A 20,228-nucleotide genomic window follows, 5' to 3' on the forward strand; every position below is an offset into this window, starting at 1 on the left:
AGTGATGAAATGATAAGCATGGTGATAATGAATATAGGATGAGGAATAAAAAAAAAATAATAAAGGAGGTAGTGGGAACAGGGAGAGCACCAAGTAAGCTTTAGAATAAAAAATAAGGTTTGGGCGGTGGTTGGGTGTGAGTAGAATAAATAAAAAAAAAAGAGAAATTAGAAGTTTAGACTAACGAAGCTTGATAATAAAGAAAAGAAAGGTGAAGATGGGTTTAAAAAATAAAAAAAGAGGATGGGTCTGTGTGCAAGATTGGGTTAAAAAATAAAAAGGAGGATGGGTGTGTGGGCAAAAGGTAGTGGATGATATGGCTGCCATGGAACCTTTCAAATCGGCCATCAAAAGCCGGAGGGCCGCGCGTGCCAATGGCATCAACACCAGGCTAGACCCAAAGACCTCAGGCACTCTGAAACAAATACTGCCCCAGCCATGGGCACTGCAAAATGCATCTCATACATTGCTGGAATATTTGGAGCCAACACCGATACAACATTATTCTTGAAAATGTTTAGGGATCGAAGAGAGGAGGCGAGGCGGAGATTGTGAACCGGAAGACTGACACCGTCAGAGGCGACGGCAACCGGAGTCGCAAGTTGATTGGTCGGTGCTTGTGGGAATCGCGGTTCACGGACCGAAGGAGAGAGAGGAACAGATTCGATAGATCTAGATTTGGAGCAAGGATGTTTGGAGATACTACCCAAGACATATTGTGGAGAAGGAAACTGGAGGAACAAGTTGACTTGCAGCAAGCTATTGAGCTCCAAGGTCGGAGACTGATGGGTCTGCAACTTCTTGATGTGAAAAGGCACAATCACCACCGTACCCTCTCTACGGGTGCTGCCATTCCGTCCCCGCACTCCCCAAACTTCTTCAATCAAGATAGAAGCAGTCCTGAAGTCATAGAAGAGAATGGATCCAGCCCGACAATGGCAGTTGCAGCAACTGCTGCGGGTGATCAGCAATTGCAACAGAGTTCTTCAATAGTGAGAAGAGGAAGATGAAGTTACAGCGGAGTCAGGGTATGTGTAAAGGTCCGGCGGGCGGCCAAGGCGAGGCTGCCGCCCGCCGGGGAAGCAGAATGACCAGGTTCTTAACCTTGCTCTGATACCATGATAGAATTCATGTATTATTGATTGATGTGTATTGATTGATTGTATGTTATATTTTACAAATGGTGAGGGGCTCCTTATATAGGAGATGTAGTGGAGTAGGTGGTAGTAGGTGGTAGTGGTAGGTGTGTAGTAGGTGGTGGTAGGTGTAGTAGGTGGAGTAGGTGATGGTAGGTTTTAACATCAGTAATCCAAAATAAAGTTGGATTCCAATTCACTTTACAATCTTTTTTTTCTGGCCATGTTGCAAACTTGCATCAGCTCACTTTTCAATCTAAATACTTTTCAACAGTAAACATTTTCAATATATTGTAAACCCTGAATAATATTAATTTTATGTATTGTATTTGATCATTGCTGCTTCCATAGATGCTTGTAATGAACTGATGGCATAGTCGTTGATATTATCATGTTGTTGTTACACTTGCTGCATCAGAAGAAAGCTTCGCAAGATGTTTAACATCACGGTATCTCTCGTCTTTTTTTTACTCTTTGATTTAAGTTTTGTAATTTGAATTATATTTTTTATAAACCGCCAATCCGTCCGAACCGTCAAGGCAAATCCGCCATTATTTGCCAACCAAACCGCCGGTTATTGATAAGAAAAATGGCAAATTCTGGTGACACTTTTATCAATCCGCCACCCGCCATACGGTTTCTATTTTTCTCTCAAACCGTACCGACCCGCACCGCGCACACCCCTACCCTTACGTCACAAGCTAGCTTTTGGGGTTGAGTTCTACCCAAGATCATGTAACAATAGCTTCCCCTGGTTATCTGTCATTTTTTAACTTAGAAACAATCAATTAAACAAGAGGAATTATGCTTTGATACCAATTGAAGGAAATTTTAATGAACCTTTGTTTTGTTAGAGTACACAAAATGACCTCAGATGTTCGTCAGTTAAAGATGACTAAACAAGAATCTTTTAATCTAACAGATTTACCCCAGATTCATTCAACATTAATTAAGCAACTAAATCAAGCACATAAAAGCAAAAGCAATCACGATTTGGATTGTCTCGGTAGCGTGGCTTGCAATGCTCTTCTTGTAGTTTTAACCACAACATGACACATTAGCTAAGACATGATTCAATGGGTCAAATCTATTTTAAATTAACAAAACCAAAATTATGTTGCTTTCAAAAGGAAAAAAGGAAAAAAAAAAAAAAAAAAAAAATTCTGTGTCATTACCAGACTTTGGCTCAATGAGACTTGAGAGGGCCCACTACTGGATGCATATTACAAACTAACAATTACCAGGACTTAAATGGGATTTGGAATTGAATCAATGAATTTACTGGCTCTGGCACCATGACAACATCTGACTACTTTGAAAGTTTGAGCCGATATAGGACACTGTAACGTGCATATTTTTCTACCTAAATTTAATTGTTTCAATTAGACTATTTTCTTGTTTTATTGTTTCCTTCTTTTTATATTTAATTTTTTATTCGTTCCTGTGTTATATAGAAAGTTTTGGTCATCTCCTCTATTGTTATTTTACAGGCAGTATATGGTACACTTTTTGAAGCTGAGCATCGCTCGACTTTTTACATCCCTTATTGGAATATTCCTCTGGCAAGATGGTTAGTTCCCAGGCAGCGAAAATTCCAGAAGGACCTTAGGGTCATCAATGACTGTCTTGATGGTCTCATTAGAAATGCAAAAGAGACCAGACAGGTGAGTGGATAGAAAGCTGAATAAGGGAAGGAGTTGAGAACTGAAAATCAGACAAATTATGTAACCATATTCTGAATGGAAAACAATGAGGTGGTACGCAATGGTGCTTCACTTGCAACATATCTCTTGCTATTGTGGGAAAAGAGAAAATTATCATATTCTTGCAGGACACTTCGAGGCATTTTATTGTATTTTGTGTTGTTAAAACCTTAACATGTTTTGTTTGTTTCACTGGCATTCAGAATTTTTTACTTTTTATGTTTGTTTTCTAATGATGGTGGTGGGTTCACAAATTATATGAAATAGTTTTTTTCTTTTCTTTTGTTGGTTTTTTGGAATACTTTCATTACTACATTCTGTAATCAGGTAGGATTATTTGATGAATTTCTTAGTTATATATCACCCTGTGAGGAGTAGTGCCAACAGAACTGATAATTAAGTCAATTTGTAAGATCATCCACTGATAGACCTCCATCTATTTCTCCCTTGGTTGTGGATAATATTTAGTTGTCAATTTTCTGTAAGAAATTTCTTTAACCTCTTAAATCCTAATGGATGCCTCTTTCAGGAAGTAGGAATCCAATAGGTTTTTTGTTTTTTTTTTGTTAGATCTTACATATGGAACTCTAGTACAGTGTTGGTTTTCTGTACAATCAAATCAACATCAAAACCAAAAAACTCATTTCACTAGCTTTTCCAATGCTGCTCCTGCTGACACAAGGTGCTGGAGGTGTAAATTGTGCAATGACCTAACCTTAGATACATGAAGTGTCTATCCTTGAAACTTTGTCCTGCTTGACGGCCCAATTTGTGACAGCTCCATTTTTTTACTATTGCATCAAGCATTAGCCCTGTAAATTAATGCTAAAACTGATAAACCTGTAGTGTTTTAAAATGAAGATGCCAAAAATTGCATGATTGATTTTGCTGTCAAATATGATTCCTTGTGGCCCTGGAAAGAAACTCAATTGCTTATGGACACTTGGACGGTGATGGAAGTACTGTACTTTTTGCATCAAAACAAATTAAAGCTTGATTATTAATAAGAATCCATTAATCTTTGTAAAGAATTAATAGGTATCTAATGCAGGTTTAATATCATTCTTCTTTTTTCATTATGTGCTTATCATTAGTTCTTGTATGTTAGCAAACAAACAAAATGCACCACCACCCAGAGTCTTAAACCTGATTTGATTATACCTTATGGCAGGAAACAGATGTTGAGAAACTACAGCAAAGGGACTACTCAAATCTTAAGGTAGGTATTTATCCTTCATTACAAAAATTGACCAAATTCATATTTTTTTTCCTCAACTCTAATGATCACTGAATATAGTTTAAAACATTTGCTAAATTTTTAAACCAGTCATGAATTTTAGCATCATAACTATTGAAGTTTGCAGGATGCAAGTCTTTTACGATTTTTAGTTGATATGAGAGGAGCTGATGTTGATGATCGTCAGGTGAGTAACTGCAACTTTTCTATCTGCTTCTATGAGAATGATTTTATGTCAACAGTTAATGCGCTTAAGTGAACACCTACTGTACATCTCCGTGATTATTATAATAGGTTTCTCATTTATCCCGATGGGAATATGCATATTTTTCCTTCTGGAACGTGTCTATTGTTAATTGGTAAATTGGAGCCTTAGTGGAAAATGGAATCTTCCCTCAGCCAATTATTCCCCTTTGAGCATTTGAGATTTGTTAGTGACTAAAATTCTAGTTGAAATTGATGATTTTAGAGAATACCAAGATTAGGGAATGATTGTGATATCATTCCCCTTTTATATTAATGAAGATTAATAATTATAAGGGAGCCCTAAGGCATAGAATAATTACACTTGAATAATAACCCAACTAATAATATACTAATCTAACACTCTTCCTCAAGCTGGTACGAAGATATATCTCATGCTCAGCTTGCCTAGGATGTCATACAATGACTTACTCCCAAAGCTATTGGTGAATATGTCATCGAGTTCACCAGTCTACACAAATGGAGTACATATTGTGCTACTAGTGAGTTTTTCCTTAATAATAAGTTTCTCCTTAATGAAGTGACGATCAATCTCAATATGTTTTGTCCTGTCATGTTGAACCGGATTGTGAGCGATGTTGATGGTGGCCTTATTATCACAGTATAACCACATGGAGTCCGTCTGATCAATACCTAAATCACTCAATAATAACTTGATCCATAAGAGCTCACACACCTCTTGTGCCATAGCTCTAAACTCAGCTTCTGCACTTGACTTGGAAACTACATTCTGTTTCTTACTCCTCCAAGTAACTAGGTTGCCTCCAACAAAGGTGCAATACCTTGAAATTGATCTCCTATCCGTCACTAATCCAGCCCAGTCAGCATCTGTATAGGCTTCCACACGAAGATGATCATGCTTTGAAAAATAAAGACCCTTACCAAGAGCAGACTTCAAGTATCTCAAAATGCTCATAACAGCCTCGAAGTAAATCCGATGAGGAGCATGCATAAATTGGCTAACCTCACTGACAGCAACAACAATATCAATATCAAGACGAGAGTGAGATAGGTAGATGAGCATAACCATTAATTGCTAATAGCTCCCCCTATCAATAGCTGCTCCTCCTCCTTCATCCCCCAATTTCTGATTGGCTTCTAGTGGAGTGTCACAGGCCTTGCAGCCAAGCATCCCAGTTTCCTTCAACAGGTCAAGCACATACTTCTTCTGTGAGATAAATATCCTATCGTTGGAGCTAGCAACTTTAATTCCTAGAAAATACTTCAAGCTCCCCAAGTCTTTGATTTCAAACTCACTTGTTAAATATTTCTTCAACAGAGATATTTTTTCACTATCATCGCCTGTAAGAATTATGTCATCCACATAAACAATGAGCGCTGTAGTCTTACCACGTGAGGAATGTTTCACAAACAAGATGTGATCTGCCTGACTCTGTTTGAAGCCATATTTAAGTATAACCTGAGTGAATCTCTCAAACTAAATCTTTGGAGACTGTTTGAGACCATATAATGACTTTCGAAGCCGGCATACTTTACCCTCTGTCTGATGATCCTCAAAATCAGGAGGAATGTCTATATATACATCTTCTTCTAGGTCACCATGGAGAAAGGCATTCTTTACATTAAGCTGATGAAGTGGCTAATCTAGATTAGCTACTAGCAAGGTTTTAAAAAGCGGCCGCAACCGTTACGTAACGCCGTTACGCAACGGTTGTAGTAGTTACCGCCACCCGTTACGGCCGCTTTTGCAGTGTGATTGAGATTCACAGGTGTATCGGCCGTAGCGGCTGCTATAGCGATTGTAATGGTGCCGTAACGGCCTGTTACGCACCGTTACGTAACGGTTTTAAATTGCTTCTTTCGAAAAAACACAAAAAAAAAAAAAAAAAAAAAATTGAAAATGGGGGAAGAGGGAAGATGGAGGAACAAGAGATAGAGAGAGAGAATAGGGAAGATGGAGGAACAAGTGATAGAGAGAGAGAATAGGGAAGATGAAGAACATGTTATTGATTTGTTGAAATTGTAAGACCTATGCTATTCTATTCAGCTGTTATCACTCAACCATTTTGTTTGTGTGTCTCTATCTATATATTGTTTGAAAATAATAATAATAATAATAATAATAATAATAATAATAATAATAATAATAAATGTGATCATTATCTATTTGGCTTGATTAATATATATATATATATATATATATTTAGGCTTTTATTTATTTTCTTACATTTGTCATTGTTTATCTTATATATAATAGATAGTGATTGATTTTTTGTATAATATAAAGTCATTAATTATTAAAATAAAATGTAAAAAATTCAGTTTATAGTGATTTAAAAATATAAAATATATTGGATCAAACTTAAAAATTTTAAAAAATTAATCAATATTTATTTTAAAACCCAATAAATATGATCATGGAAAAAAAATGTGCGTATCGGTAAGTTCTTTTCAAATTGTGCGAAAAATAAAAAAATTCACAGTTCCGGTTACCGCAACCATTACGCTACGGCCTTTACACCCCGCAACCGCAACCGCGTCACCGCCACCGTTACGGCGACCGCAACCGCTTTTCAGAACCTTGGCTACTAGAGAAAGAAGTACTCTGACTGAATTCATCTTAGCATCGGGTGCAAAGGTCTCCTGATAATCAACGTCATATGTCTGAGTGAACCTTTTTGCCACAAGTCTAGCCTTGTAACGCTCAATGGAAACATCCGCTTTGCGTTTCACCATATACACCCATTTGCATCCCACAGGTCGTTTGTCCTCGGGTAACTCAGTCAATTCCCAAGTTCCATTCTTCCTAAGTGCTTTCATTTCCTCAATCGTGGCAAGTTTCCACTCAAAGGTAGCAAGAGTATTCTGAAAATGGTTAGGAATACTAACAGAGGAAATATTTGACACAAAAGCTCTACATGAGGACGACAAATGAGAGTAGGATATAAAATTGGAGACAAGATGTTGAGTACAAGATCTCACACCGTTTCTCTTAGCAATAGGAAAATCAAGATCAATAGGAGTATCAAGATCAGCGGACTCAAGAGATTCAAAGTTACCTAGACTCTCATCAGAAGCAGGAGATGGCAGTGGGTGAGCAGAAGTGGTGTCTTGTATCCAGTTAACTTTTTGTTTGTCTTTGTCCCTGACACAAACTTGGTGACATTGGGTTCTGTAGTCCCTGTAAGAGGTGGTGGTTCAAGAACAACTGGTTCCACCATAGGAATCACAGGAATCACTTCACACCAAGGCTCCCTCTGAAGGGAGGACTGTGACACCGGAGAGGACAAGAAATAGGACTGAGACTCAAAGAAGGTGACATCCATGGATACAAACCACTTACGAGGAGGGTGATAACATTTATACCCCTTTTGAGTAGGAGAGTACCCAAAGAAAACATATTTGAAGGAACAAGGGTTCAACTTACCACGAGTAGGAGAGTGATTGTGGATAAAACAAACGCAGCCAAATATTTTTGGAGGAAAAGAAAATAAGGACTCGGAACCTAAGAGGACTTGAAGGGGAGCTTGTTTTTGCAAGACCTGAGTATGAAGACGATTAATAGGATGGGCAGCAGTGAGAATAGCGTTGCCCCAGTAGGACCGAGGCACACTCATAGAAAAATACATGCATTGAGCCATGTCAAGAAGATGACGATTCTTGCATTCCGTCACCCCATTTTGTTGAGGGGTATTGGTGTAAGAGGTCTGATAGATAATGCCATGAGTAGAAAAATATTGCCCTAACCCAAAATCTATGTATTTCCCCCCCATTATCAGAACGAAAGATTTTGATAGTGGCCCCAAATTGAGTACAAATCATATTATGAATATTGCGGAACACATAGAAAACCTCACTCTTGTCTTTCATGAGATACACTCAAGTAGTACGAGAAAAATCATCAATAAATGTAACAAATCATCGATGACCTTTCACAGACATAACATGAGATGGACCCTAGACATCAGAATGTATTAATGAAAAAAGAACTAAACTTTTACTAAAACTGGGGCCAAAAGATGCTGTGTGTTGTTTTTCAAGTTGACAAGACTGACAAAGAAACTCAGACACATTATTGTTTGCAAAAATAAGGTAGAAATAAATGTTTAAGTAAATAAAAATAAGGATGCCCAAGACGTCGATGCCACAACCATAAATCATCTTGGGTAGTAGGACTGGTGGTAGAAGAATGAGCAAGCTTGTCCGGTTGATCCAGGAAGTAGAGATCATTTTCTGCACTAGTACTGCCAATCGTCCTTCTTGTGACAAGGTCCTGAAAAAGACAATGATAAAGAAAAAACGTCACACTACAATTCAAATCCTATGAGAAATTCCCTATACGGGAATAGGTGGCAACCACAGCATCCCAAATATCTTGGGCAATCTTCATAGACAAGTAGCCCTCACCAATTTCTGTTACTATCGAATGAATAAGCCAACCCATAATCAAAGAGTTGATAATCTCCCATTGGTCATAACCCGAGTCAGTGGTGTTGGGTGCCTATATCCTGCTATCAACATACTTTATCCTCCCTCTGCTCTTCAAAAAAATAGTCAAATTCTGCGACCACGCTAGATAGTTCTGACCATTAAATAGAGAGGTGGTGATTTTAAGACTAGGGTTGAGGTTATCAGTCATAGTCGGAGGTATTATGGAACTCTCACTCCTAGGTGTCTGAGAAGTCGTGGACACACTGGTGGAAACTGCCATGGATATTGTACTACCGAACCCTCAACAAAACTAGTGCCAATCACAAACCCGGAAGGTGGTGGTGGAAGGAAAGATACAATGACCACTATAAAAGCATAACAAATTAAGAACTCATAGAGTTTTTATTTATTTATTTATTATTATTATTTTTTTATGGGTTTAAGAGAAACGAAGTCAACAACAATCTAAAGAAACAACAGAAAGGAAGACAGAAGCAGGGAGACAGAAAGTGAACTCAAAAAGAGAGATGATAGCAGAGAGACTATCGCATGAAGCCAAGAAGGCATAGGGGTAGTCGGCCAAGCAAGAAAAGCCTACACCAGCGGCAAGGACCAATAAAAGACCAGGATGGGCCTTCGGTAAGGACTTCGAGCAACCCAAGTGCGTTTCGAACCCTAGGGTGATCTGAGTTGTTGATTTCGACCAACAAGGGTGAGCCGAAACCCTAGATAGACATCAAGCCACCTGAAACCACTTAGGTCGTTCTCGGCTTGAGCCGAAGCCCCTCAGGGTGGAGTAAGCTTGAGCCAACAAAGAGAACCTGTCTCTGCCTCGCGGCTGGTGGCTCCGGTGGTGGCTGATGACTCTGGTGGGTAACAAGAACTGTATAGGTAGATGGGTTTAGGTTTTACGGTTAGGCTCTGATACCAAGATGATTTTAGAGAATACCAAGATTAGGGAATGATTGTGATATCATTCCCCTTTTATATTAATGAAGATTAATAATTACAAGGGAGCCCTAAGGCATAGAATAATTACACTTGAATAATAGCCCAACTAATAATATACTAATCTAACAGAAATATATGCTTACCTATGGTTTTCTCTCTTAACTGCAACAGCTAAGGGATGACCTGATGACGATGCTTATTGCTGGCCATGAAACAACAGCTGCTGTGCTTACTTGGGCTGTTTTCCTTCTTGCACAAGTATGCTTCTCTAAAAACAAATTCAGTTTCAGTCATGTCAAATTCAGTTTTTCTGTTCACTTGGCTTTCAAAGTAAGATCTGTTAGTACGTGTGGTTATGCTGGTGTATAATGTCTGTCTTGCTGTCTTGCAGAATCCTTCTAAAATGAAGAAAGCTCAAGCAGAGATTGATTTGGTGCTTGGTCAGGGCAGACCATCTTTTGAGTCACTTAAGAAACTAGAGTAGGTTACAGAGTTTGCTTCTCTGAACCTTTTTCTATTAATATTGGATAATAATTGTTTTCCAGATCCCATTATGTCTATTTTCCATTGGAATCGGCTGCAGCAACAAAATATGTTTATGCTCATTGTGGCTATGAAAAAAAAGTGCTCCCACTGTTGTCATGTTCTTGATATGTGAATTGCATCATTGATATAGGATAAAGATTAAATAAGGCTTTGAGATCAATGACAATGTCCATGTTGAGATTCATACATGAGGGAAATTCATTTTGTTCAATAATGCACATACATACAAATGTACACGTGTGTGTGTGTGTACAGATATTGCTTCTGACTTCTAAATGTATGTATAGTAGTAATGGTAACCATAACCTTCTAAAGAGATGGTGTCGCGTGCAAGGTGCCAAATATTCTTATTAAACTACAATTTTCAACCAAATTTTCCATAAAATGATTTATGAACAACATCAAAAACAGAAATGTCATATGCACTTCGTCTATTATAAGAAATTAAAGAATTTTTAAAACTTTCATTTTATAGATATGTATTCATTCCTAGGAAGCACAAGTACGGACACGGGACACAACAGTTTTCAAAAAATTAGGATACGATCACGGCGAGGATATGACAGTTTTTTTTTAATATATATATTTATTTTCTGTGTATGAATATTAATTTAGGGAATAGAGGTATGAGAGGCATCGATGGATGTGAGTGCATTTTGTTTTTTCTGCCAAAATCCCCTTTATGTTTCCATATAAGCTTTCTGAAAAGTAAAAAATTCCCACAGAGGTACTTCATGCCTGTTTAGACACATGACATGTGTCCATTAAGTGTCCCCACATGTATTGCAAAAGAACAATAATTAAAAAAGTATATATTGACATGTGAGTCTGCGCCGCGTTGGACATGGACATATGTCCAATGTTGACACGACACCCATTTTGGAGTGTTTGTGCTTCCTATTAAAGGCAATAGGTGCACTGAAGTGCCAAGGTTTTCTAGGGCCTATGCACAAGGTGCAAGGTGAGGCGCGAGCTTCATCAAAGTGAGGCTCATGTTGACGATAAAAAATAGATAATTTAGTATAAGGAAATATTTATATAAGGAAATAATTCAAGTTGCAACATAGGTAAAATAAAATATTAAACATTTTAAAACATAAATACCAACAAACACCAATATTTTATCATAGACAAATAATGCAAGGTTCACATAAACAGAAACATTTAATGCATAAATCATAAACATTTAAAAATAGCGACCAAATTGAAGTGTCAAACAAGATAAGCATAGAGAAAGAGAAGAAGGAGATTGAGGAGATGAAGAAGAAGAATAACAACAGTTAGTCTAGTCGAGGTGAATGCTCTATGCAACCAACGCCTTTGTATAATTAGGGCTAAAAAAGTGTTGGGTTGCAATTTATGTTTAGGGATTTAATCCCTTGTAGCCGCATATAAACAAAAATAAATAAATAAATAAATAAATGAGATTAAGTGAAATCAAGGACTGTAATTGTAATAAACAAACATTTTAAAAGAAGTGCACAAGTCGTGTGCCTTGAGCCTAAGCCTAAGGTGCACGCTTTTTGCACCTTTATTGGTCCTGTTTCACTTCGCCTGGCCTGAGATGCTCCAAAGCACACTGACTGCACCTTGATAAGCCTTGGACCTAGGTGTTAAGCCACCAATTTTCTCAAAAGCTTAACTTAATAGGTAATGGGCCCAACAATATATATCAAGCTATTCAACATCCTTCCTCACGTGTGACGTCATGCATGTGGAGATACAAAGAGAGAACCAAATAGAAAGATAAACAAATACCCAAGCAAAGAAGAAGAAACCAAACGAGGGCAAAATACCAAATGCCAACGAAGAGACTTGAACCTATGATCTCTCTCAACCTAAGCTCTGATACCATTTTAAGTCACCAATTGTTCCAAAAGCTTAAGCTGATAGGTAATGGGCCCAAGAATGTACATCAAGCTATTCAACACTAGCCGTACACCTAGGTGCACATTTAATAACACTCTTGGCCAGCACACAAACAGTAAAATGAGGAAGATTCTCCAAGTCAGTAACAAGATGGTCAATGTGGTAGTGGTTGGAGTGATGGAAGGAAAAACTGGTGACCAAGGAAGGGTCCTTTAGGGATCGCTTGCTTGACCAAGAAAGGGTCCTTTAGGGTTTGAGTCATCATGGCTAGCATCCAAGAAGGTGGAGGTATTGAGGTGCAAAAGAGGCAGTGGTTTCCCAGGCAGTCTTAATGGTGGTGTGGGGAAGTTGGAGTGCTAGAGTTTGGTCAACTATGGTGGAATTTTTTTGGAGGTGAGAGCTTTTGTTTTCTCATACTTCAAGTTGCTCTATATATCTAAATCAAACTTTGGAGATGGGTTGCAAAAGTGCTGGAGAACTTTGACCCAAGAGGAGTGGATAAGAGGTCAGAGAAGGTGTGTATGTATTTATAGGCTGAGTTGATTTTGAAGTGGCCTAAAGTGGAGATGTTTGTCGATTGGAGGACAAGGAAGAGGGGCTATGATGTTGAGGTTGATTTCTCCTCTACAACTAATGAGTGTTTGTGGGGTGATTGGGCCATTTTTGGGGTTTTTGTCTTATGTTTGGGCCTTTGGAGGAAAGGATGGTATGATTTGTAATGTCACTTGAGGTTTGTGATTGGCGATGGGTTGAAGATCCATTTCTAGTGCCATCTTTGGTGCGGGAAGAAGATTTTGGAGACAGTGTTCCTAACTCTCGCTAGGATTGCAATTGATAAAGGAGTTCCAGTTAGTGACTACCTGAGGAGAGAGGGATGATACCCCGTTTTGGGTGAGATTAAAATTTGTAAATTTTAAGGTGAAATCTTTATATGTTGCTCTATTGGGCCTCAAGGATGTTCCTTTCCCTTGGAGAGCAATCTAAGGGACTAAAGCTCCATCCAAGGTGGGTTTTTTTTTTTTTTTTGGACAACAACGCGTGGCAAGATTCTCACAATTGATAATTTTTTCTTGAGGAAATAGATCCTTGTGAATTGGTGTTGTATGTGCAAAGGAGATGGTGAATTGGTGGATCTTCTTACCCATTGTTTGGTGGCTTGGCATTTTTAGACTTTATTTTTGGTCTTGTTTGACAAGAGGTGGGTTTTCCTGTCTATAGTTTGGTGTTCTTGTTTGCTTGTGGGGGAGCTATAGTTGACAGCAGGAGGAGGAGGTGTGCTTGGTGTTTGGGCCCTTCGGCATTGATGTGGAGCCTTTGGAGGGATCGTAATAGAAGATTCTTTTACGAAATCAAAACTCCTATTTTTGTTTTGAAGAATAATAGTTTGGTTATTTTATATAGTTGGTTTTTTGGTGGGGTTGATCAATGCTTGAATCAATTTTTGAATTTTGTAGAGCATTTGGATTAGGTCAACGTATAAGAATTTTGGTTTTTTCATTGGATATTGGTAGCAATCCCCTTGGTGGCTCTTGAATATAATACATACTTTTTACTAATCAAAAAAATATTTATTTCTTATACTGAAATTCAAAACATGTTTGTGTCTAGTTTAGTCTGTTGAACCAAACATAAAATATTTATGTGGCAATATTTATCCATCTATTAAGTTGTTATAGTGGAATAAGTATTGCCACAAAAATATTCCAACAGACTAAATATTGCCACATAACTACTACTTAATAGAGGAATAAAATACAATAGACTAAACCTGACATAAAATGGCCCTGTTTGGTAGGACTTATTTCCAGCTTATTTCAGCTTTTAGCTTAATTTAAGCTATTTTGATGTGTTTGATTCAGCTTAACAATACAGCTTATAACTTTTTATAAGTCAAAATTTAACTTATTCTTTGAGTGGGGGAGGAGAAGCTTAATTTAAAAGTCAAAAATCAGCTTATGTTCACAGCTATAAGTTATAAGCTGTTAGGCTATAAGTTAATAATCACTTTCCCACAGCTCTACCAAACAGGGCCAATATATCAAGTGAAGGAGAAATAAGAATATTGCCACATAACTACTTAATGGAGGAATGGAAAGGGGGGACAGGGGAGCAACTAGGACAAAGACGTGTTAATCAATTTTTGGAGTTCTAGAAAATCAATGCACACTTTTTTAACCCTAAGAAGCATGTACACTTCTATGAAGGTATTGTCTCGTGTCAATGTCTGACTTGACACAACATGACACAACACTCATTGGGCACATCCCAATACCTATTGGACATACATCCAAATATGTCCAACTGCGTTTATAAATTTTCTGAACTCAGACATGCTTCAAACATTTGAGGAACACATCTATAGCTTTAGACATGCATAAGACAAATTACAAGTTTGAATAAAATTACTTAGAAAATGATAGAAGAAAAATAACATAAATTTATACTTTTTTTTTTGTCTGTTACTTTAAAAAAATATTTTTTGAATTAAATATATTTATATTTATTATATGACATCATAATTGTTTATCCTTATATATGCAATATAATAAATATGTAAAACTATATGTCTTACGCATGTGCCCCACGTGTCTTGTCCTACATTTCTTGAAATTTTTGTATCAGTGTGTCATGTATCCTCATTCATGCTTCTTAGCTTATACCCCCTAATTATTGGAGAGATTGGATATGTTGAAAAATGTACAATTTATGTAGATATCTGGAATAATAGCTACAACACCTGCATGCAAAACATGATATTTAGTAGTGCTGATCAAGGGTCGGGTTGGGTCGGTTTTGCCGGTCTTCCATCACCTGAACCAATAACTTCAGTTTGGAACCAATCTCGACCAAATATTGATTTGGAACTGATCATTCGGGTGGTATAATAACTGGTCGGGCTTTGGTCGGTCCAACAACAAACTGTCATTCACAATCATCAACATAAAAATCTCATTCTCAACACGGGCTCAGAGAGGACAGAAATCAGAGGGGTTTGGGAGATCAGAGAGGGAGTGTTTGAAGAAATAGAGGGGGAGGCAGATCTGCCCCACCAACACCACAAGCTCACCCCCACTGTTACGATATCGGTGCTCCTGCCATGATCTCAACTCCACCGCGACTATTTCAGCATCGTCGCCTTCTCCATCCCATCTGCTCTAGTGACTGAGAATGAAGGATAATATTGAAGCTGAGTGTGAGAGAGAGAGAGAGAGAGAGAGAGGACAAGCTTTCCTTCTGATTATGCAACTATCTGATCAATGAAAATAAAGAGTTAGTAGTAAATGAGTACCAATGTCAACAACTCTGATGGATGAGTACCAATGTGATACAGTTAGTGGCCTTAAATGATAAGGTGTAATCCCTCAAGTCCATAACAACATGCCACGTGGGACAACTACAAAAGCTAAGATAATAAAAGAATTCAGTTGGTCAGATTTAATGCGGGTGAATAGCTGTGCACCCAACACTCAAACTGGTACCCGAATTTTTACACCCATTCCCAACCATGTGATTGGTTGAAACCAACCGCGGGTCATTGCTTTGCGTCAGGTCAGTCGGTTTGGAAGGGTCAGTCGGTTTTATGAACAGCCTTAATATCCAGTAACTGAAAATGTATATTTACCAAACCACATGTTTGATTAACATAAATACATGCATACATTTTCAAAATCTGTAAGCAATTATCTGTTGTGTACAAACAGCTCACCTCTCATTCGTTTTCTACTTTCTCATCTATAGGAGTTTGGTATTATGTATGCTATATACTGACTAGCTCTATAAAAAGGAAAGGGAAGGATTTTGAAAATTTACTGTTATTTTCTGTCTCAACTCTCAACATTATATTATATTTTAATCCTTTTATGTCCTTGTTGTTCTGATGCTTTGATTAGGACTTCAGGCCTTATCCATGAAATTATTTTATTTTTTCCAGCTGTAACCTAATTCTGTTATGGTTTTACGACTTTTTACTTGTTATTTAGGTATGCTTCAAGCACAAAGTGTAATTATCTTTAGTATTCCACTGCTTTCAGGTTCATCAGACTTATTATTGTGGAGGCTCTACGTTTGTTTCCGCAGCCTCCGTTGCTTATCAGACGCACTCTCAAGTCAGATTTATTACCAGGTATAAATTCTAGGCGACTTTATTTATGAAGATAAACAATTCGAATAAAGAATAACTTTTATTTTTGTCACCCACCCCTCTTAACTTCAGAATGAACATGAATTTTTTAATGTGGTATTACGAGGCTTTCAACTGTTGGATATGATTCTAGCTCTTTGCAACTCCAGTGCTTCATTCAATTTTTTTTGGATATTGATTCAGTTATCTTTTAACAAGAAAAGGAAATGCAGTTGTGAATGTAAAGCTACACAAGGTCAACCAATGGGAAATAACAAACATGAGATTTGTTAAGGAGAGAGACACATGTTTTTAGGACTTTATTTTTAACAATAAAATAAGAAAATAATAGAAAAGGTTATTTGTGAAATGCATTCATTTTATCATGTTAATATTTGCCCTATTGATGTTTTATAAGGAACTCATGTCAATTGAGACTCCAATTTGTTTAAGGTCTGTTTAAATTCTACACTGACACACCATTATCTTGCTTGTGGACAATATAGGTACATCAAGTATTTTTCATATTCAGTACTCCTAGCTTCGAAGATACAGCAGTTGGCTAGGGTGGACAAATAAATCATCTGTCACATCATTTTACTTTGTGTCATCTCTTTATAGTTGCAATTACATGGGAAGGTCACCTAGGGCTAAATTCTTCCGTGAAATATCTGGAGCCACTAACTTAAAACTTGTTCTTGTTTTCATGTTCAAGGCAAAGCCAGTTTGCCCCCTTTTTTTATTTTTTGTAAAAAGTGGTAATTCATAGCTTTGAGGAAGGAAAAAGAAAAGCTGATAATGGGAATTTTAGGAAAGGGGAAAATTATGAAGGAAATCCTGCAAATATAGGGGAGTCTGACAATAATTTGTGGCTTATTACTGGAATAGAGACGATTACTTGATATTGAAGTTTCGAACTTATTTGGCCTAAAGAGCAACAAAAAAGAACCAAAAAACAAACTCACTAAATTATTTCTCATTGTGAAAAAATGGCAGAAGAACTTACTTGCGAGGTGGATGGTGTTACGTTTAAGGAGAGCATGTGAAAATCACTACCATGTGCACAGTTGTTAGAATTTTACGATTCACAATTTGATTCACGATTCATGCATAGATTGATGTGAATCTATTTTAGGATAGGATCGATAGTGAATTGCAGTATTCATAATTTGATTTGTGTTTTACAATTCATACGATTCAATCTATGGCTGAATCTGTTTTGGGATAAAGTCGGTAGTGAATATGATTTCAGTTCACAATTTGATTCAGGATTCATATAAATTTTGAAATTGTTGAGTCCAACAGATTCCGATACCTTTTTACGTCTTTTGTTTAATATGCAATTTAACTTCGTAGAGTGTTTAGTATGAAAATAATCAATACCTCTACATAATTTGTTGTTCTGTTGGTGATCAGAGGGTTTTGTAGGATCCAGTCATATCCAATCAGAATATTCTTTCTCAAATTTTTCTTCAGAAAAAATGCCAAAATACATCTTCTAAGAATGTTTAAGGCTAAAATAACTTGCACCCATGAAATATATATTGCTATCTTGGTGAAATAATCATAGTCTAATATAATATAGGCCAGGTCAGTTGGACCCGAAGGTTCCACAATTTTTTTTTTCTTTTCCCTAAACTGATGTAAGTAATCATCATGTGCTTCTGTTTGTTAGTTGTTGTGTTAGCTAGTAGTGGAGTTAGTTGCCTACAAATAGGTGTGTAGAGGCTTCATAACTAATATTGCATTGCTCTTGTATTTCCCTTTGGGAATTTTCTAGATTTCATTCTTTCTCTGAATTTTGGATTCATCATTTGGTATCAAAGTAAAGGATTCTGTATCTACTGTGTTCTTGCCTGGACGATGATCTCAACAAAACTTAGCTTGATCTCAGTTTGCACCTCTTAGGGGATAACAAACACTAACTGGGAATTATACCCTTCATCTTGAGTTTGGGAATTGATTTCAAAACAACATGAACCCTAGCGGCCGTAATGGGTAGCGATAACCACTACAACCATTACGTAACGGCGTTACGTAACGGTTGCAGCCGCTTTTTAAAACCTTACTTTTGACTGATTTGAGTGTCCATCAGTTTTCTCCGACCTCCCTTTACTCCGCAGTGCTATTCAGATTGCCCATAACACTGTCTTCCATGGGCGGACGAAGCACATTGAGATTGATTGTCATTTTGTATGTTAGCATTCGCAGTCTGACTCCATCTTGTTTCCTTTTGTCTCTTTGGCTTTACAACTTTCTGATTTCTTTACCAAGACTCACACCACTGCTCGATTTCAGTTTCTTCTTGGCAAACTCTCATTGTTTTCTGCTAAAACACCTTGAGTTTGAGCAGGGATGTGAGAATATTATATTAATTATGGAAATATATATTAGGTTGATTGTATAGGGTTATTCTTATTTCCTATTTTAGATTAGGTTTAGGATTGCTATATATATATCAGTTATACTCTTTGTATTATACACAATTGAATATACAGAATCGTTTAGAAAACTTATAGGGGGCCTAAGTGTATTTTTTCTAAACCTGAGGGGTGGTCAATGTAATTTACCCTTTATTTAATTTTGTATATGTTGTTTTGTTTCTAAGATCTCTGAGAGAATGAAAGTAGCTAGTGCTTGTGGATTTCAATGAAGTTTTTTTTTTTTTTTTTTGAAGTTTTGAGTAGTCGTAATTTCATTTCTCCCTATTTATTTTAGTTATGTTGCTTTTGTGTTGGTTTTAAGGGAGTGATAAAAGAAGAGTACGGTAAAAAAGGAAAAATTAAACATACTAGTAATTCATCCCAAATTTCTTATGCTATGTAATATTTGTTCTTGTAATATTGAGTGAATCCTTGAACTTTTTTTCAATTGTGCAGGAGGATATAACGGTAACAAGGACGGATATGCAATTCCCGCCGGAACAGATATTTTTCTTTCTGTGAGTGGTTCATCTTCTTGCATCTTTAGCTTATTTTTAGTATTATATGGATGCATGACAGATGTACAATTGTTATGGGCTTTACCCATTTTCCCCTCCAAAAAAGATAATCTTTTACAATGAGAAATGAAATAGTTAGAACTTGATTTTGCTAGAGGTACCTTCGTATAGAAAATCTGTTTGCGAGCTTTTTGTTCTGTTTATTGACTTCAACTCTCTTTTTCTATTAAACGTGATTTTCGATTGTGATTCTCCTGTTTAGGTTTATAATCTCCATAGATCTCCATATTTCTGGGACAAACCTCATGAATTTGAACCAGAGAGGTTTCTAGCACAAAAAAATAGTGAAGGCATAGAAGGGTGGGCTGGATTTGATCCATCTCGAAGCCCCGGAGCATTATACCCAAATGAGGTTTTATACAATAGCTACTTTTTAGCCTTTCTAATATTTCACACATTTTTTTTTAATATCAATTAATGGTTTATTGCTTCATTTAACAGATTATATCAGATTTTTCCTTCTTGCCTTTTGGTGGAGGACCTAGAAAATGTGTTGGGGACCAATTTGCACTGATGGAATCGACGGTGGCATTGGCAATGTTGTTACAGAATTTTGATGTGGAGCTGAGAGGATCTCCCGAATCTGTGGAACTTGTTACCGGGGCAACAATTCATACAAAGAATGGACTTTGGTGCAAACTAAAGAAGAGATCTGATGTTCATTGAAAAAGAGTGAGCAATAGAGATTGCACGCGTATAAGCCAATAATTGTATCTACCATCTAGTGTACTCCAGGAAAAAAAATTTACACATAATTAAGTACTGTGAAAGCCTGTATATATTTTGTCCTTCATCAATACATATAAACCTAATGTCTCAGGTTATGTTAATTTTCCTGACATAGTCGATCAAAGATGTGGGTATTGAATGAATACGAGTTCTGCCAACACAGATGTTAGCCCAACAGGCCATCGACTCTCTTTCTCTCTCTTTTTTATTAGCATTCAAATGCAATTGTTTGTATTCTAGTAGACAACAATAAGTAAAAAAATGAAATGTTGTTTTATTA

At 37.0% G+C, this 20,228-nt stretch overlaps 1 protein-coding gene across 1 annotated transcript in view; it reads left to right on the plus strand.

Moving 5' to 3' along the window:
- The window catches only part of CYP97B3 (cytochrome P450, family 97, subfamily B, polypeptide 3), a 45,247-nt gene extending 25,019 nt beyond the window's left edge, over window positions 1-20,228 (plus strand). Inside the window, exons 6-14 of the mRNA XM_082878454.1 lie at window positions 2,627-2,800; window positions 4,011-4,058; window positions 4,204-4,263; window positions 9,855-9,941; window positions 10,075-10,163; window positions 16,130-16,221; window positions 19,098-19,159; window positions 19,422-19,571; window positions 19,661-20,228. Coding sequence (XP_082734580.1) covers window positions 2,627-2,800; window positions 4,011-4,058; window positions 4,204-4,263; window positions 9,855-9,941; window positions 10,075-10,163; window positions 16,130-16,221; window positions 19,098-19,159; window positions 19,422-19,571; window positions 19,661-19,885 — 987 coding nt within the window. The 3' untranslated portion in view covers window positions 19,886-20,228. The remainder of the gene's footprint in view (window positions 1-2,626; window positions 2,801-4,010; window positions 4,059-4,203; window positions 4,264-9,854; window positions 9,942-10,074; window positions 10,164-16,129; window positions 16,222-19,097; window positions 19,160-19,421; window positions 19,572-19,660) is intronic.

Source organism: Camellia sinensis, chromosome 7, assembly GCF_055761805.1.
Source record: "Camellia sinensis isolate YWXY chromosome 7, ASM5576180v1, whole genome shotgun sequence".
Taxonomy (NCBI): domain Eukaryota; kingdom Viridiplantae; phylum Streptophyta; class Magnoliopsida; order Ericales; family Theaceae; genus Camellia; species Camellia sinensis.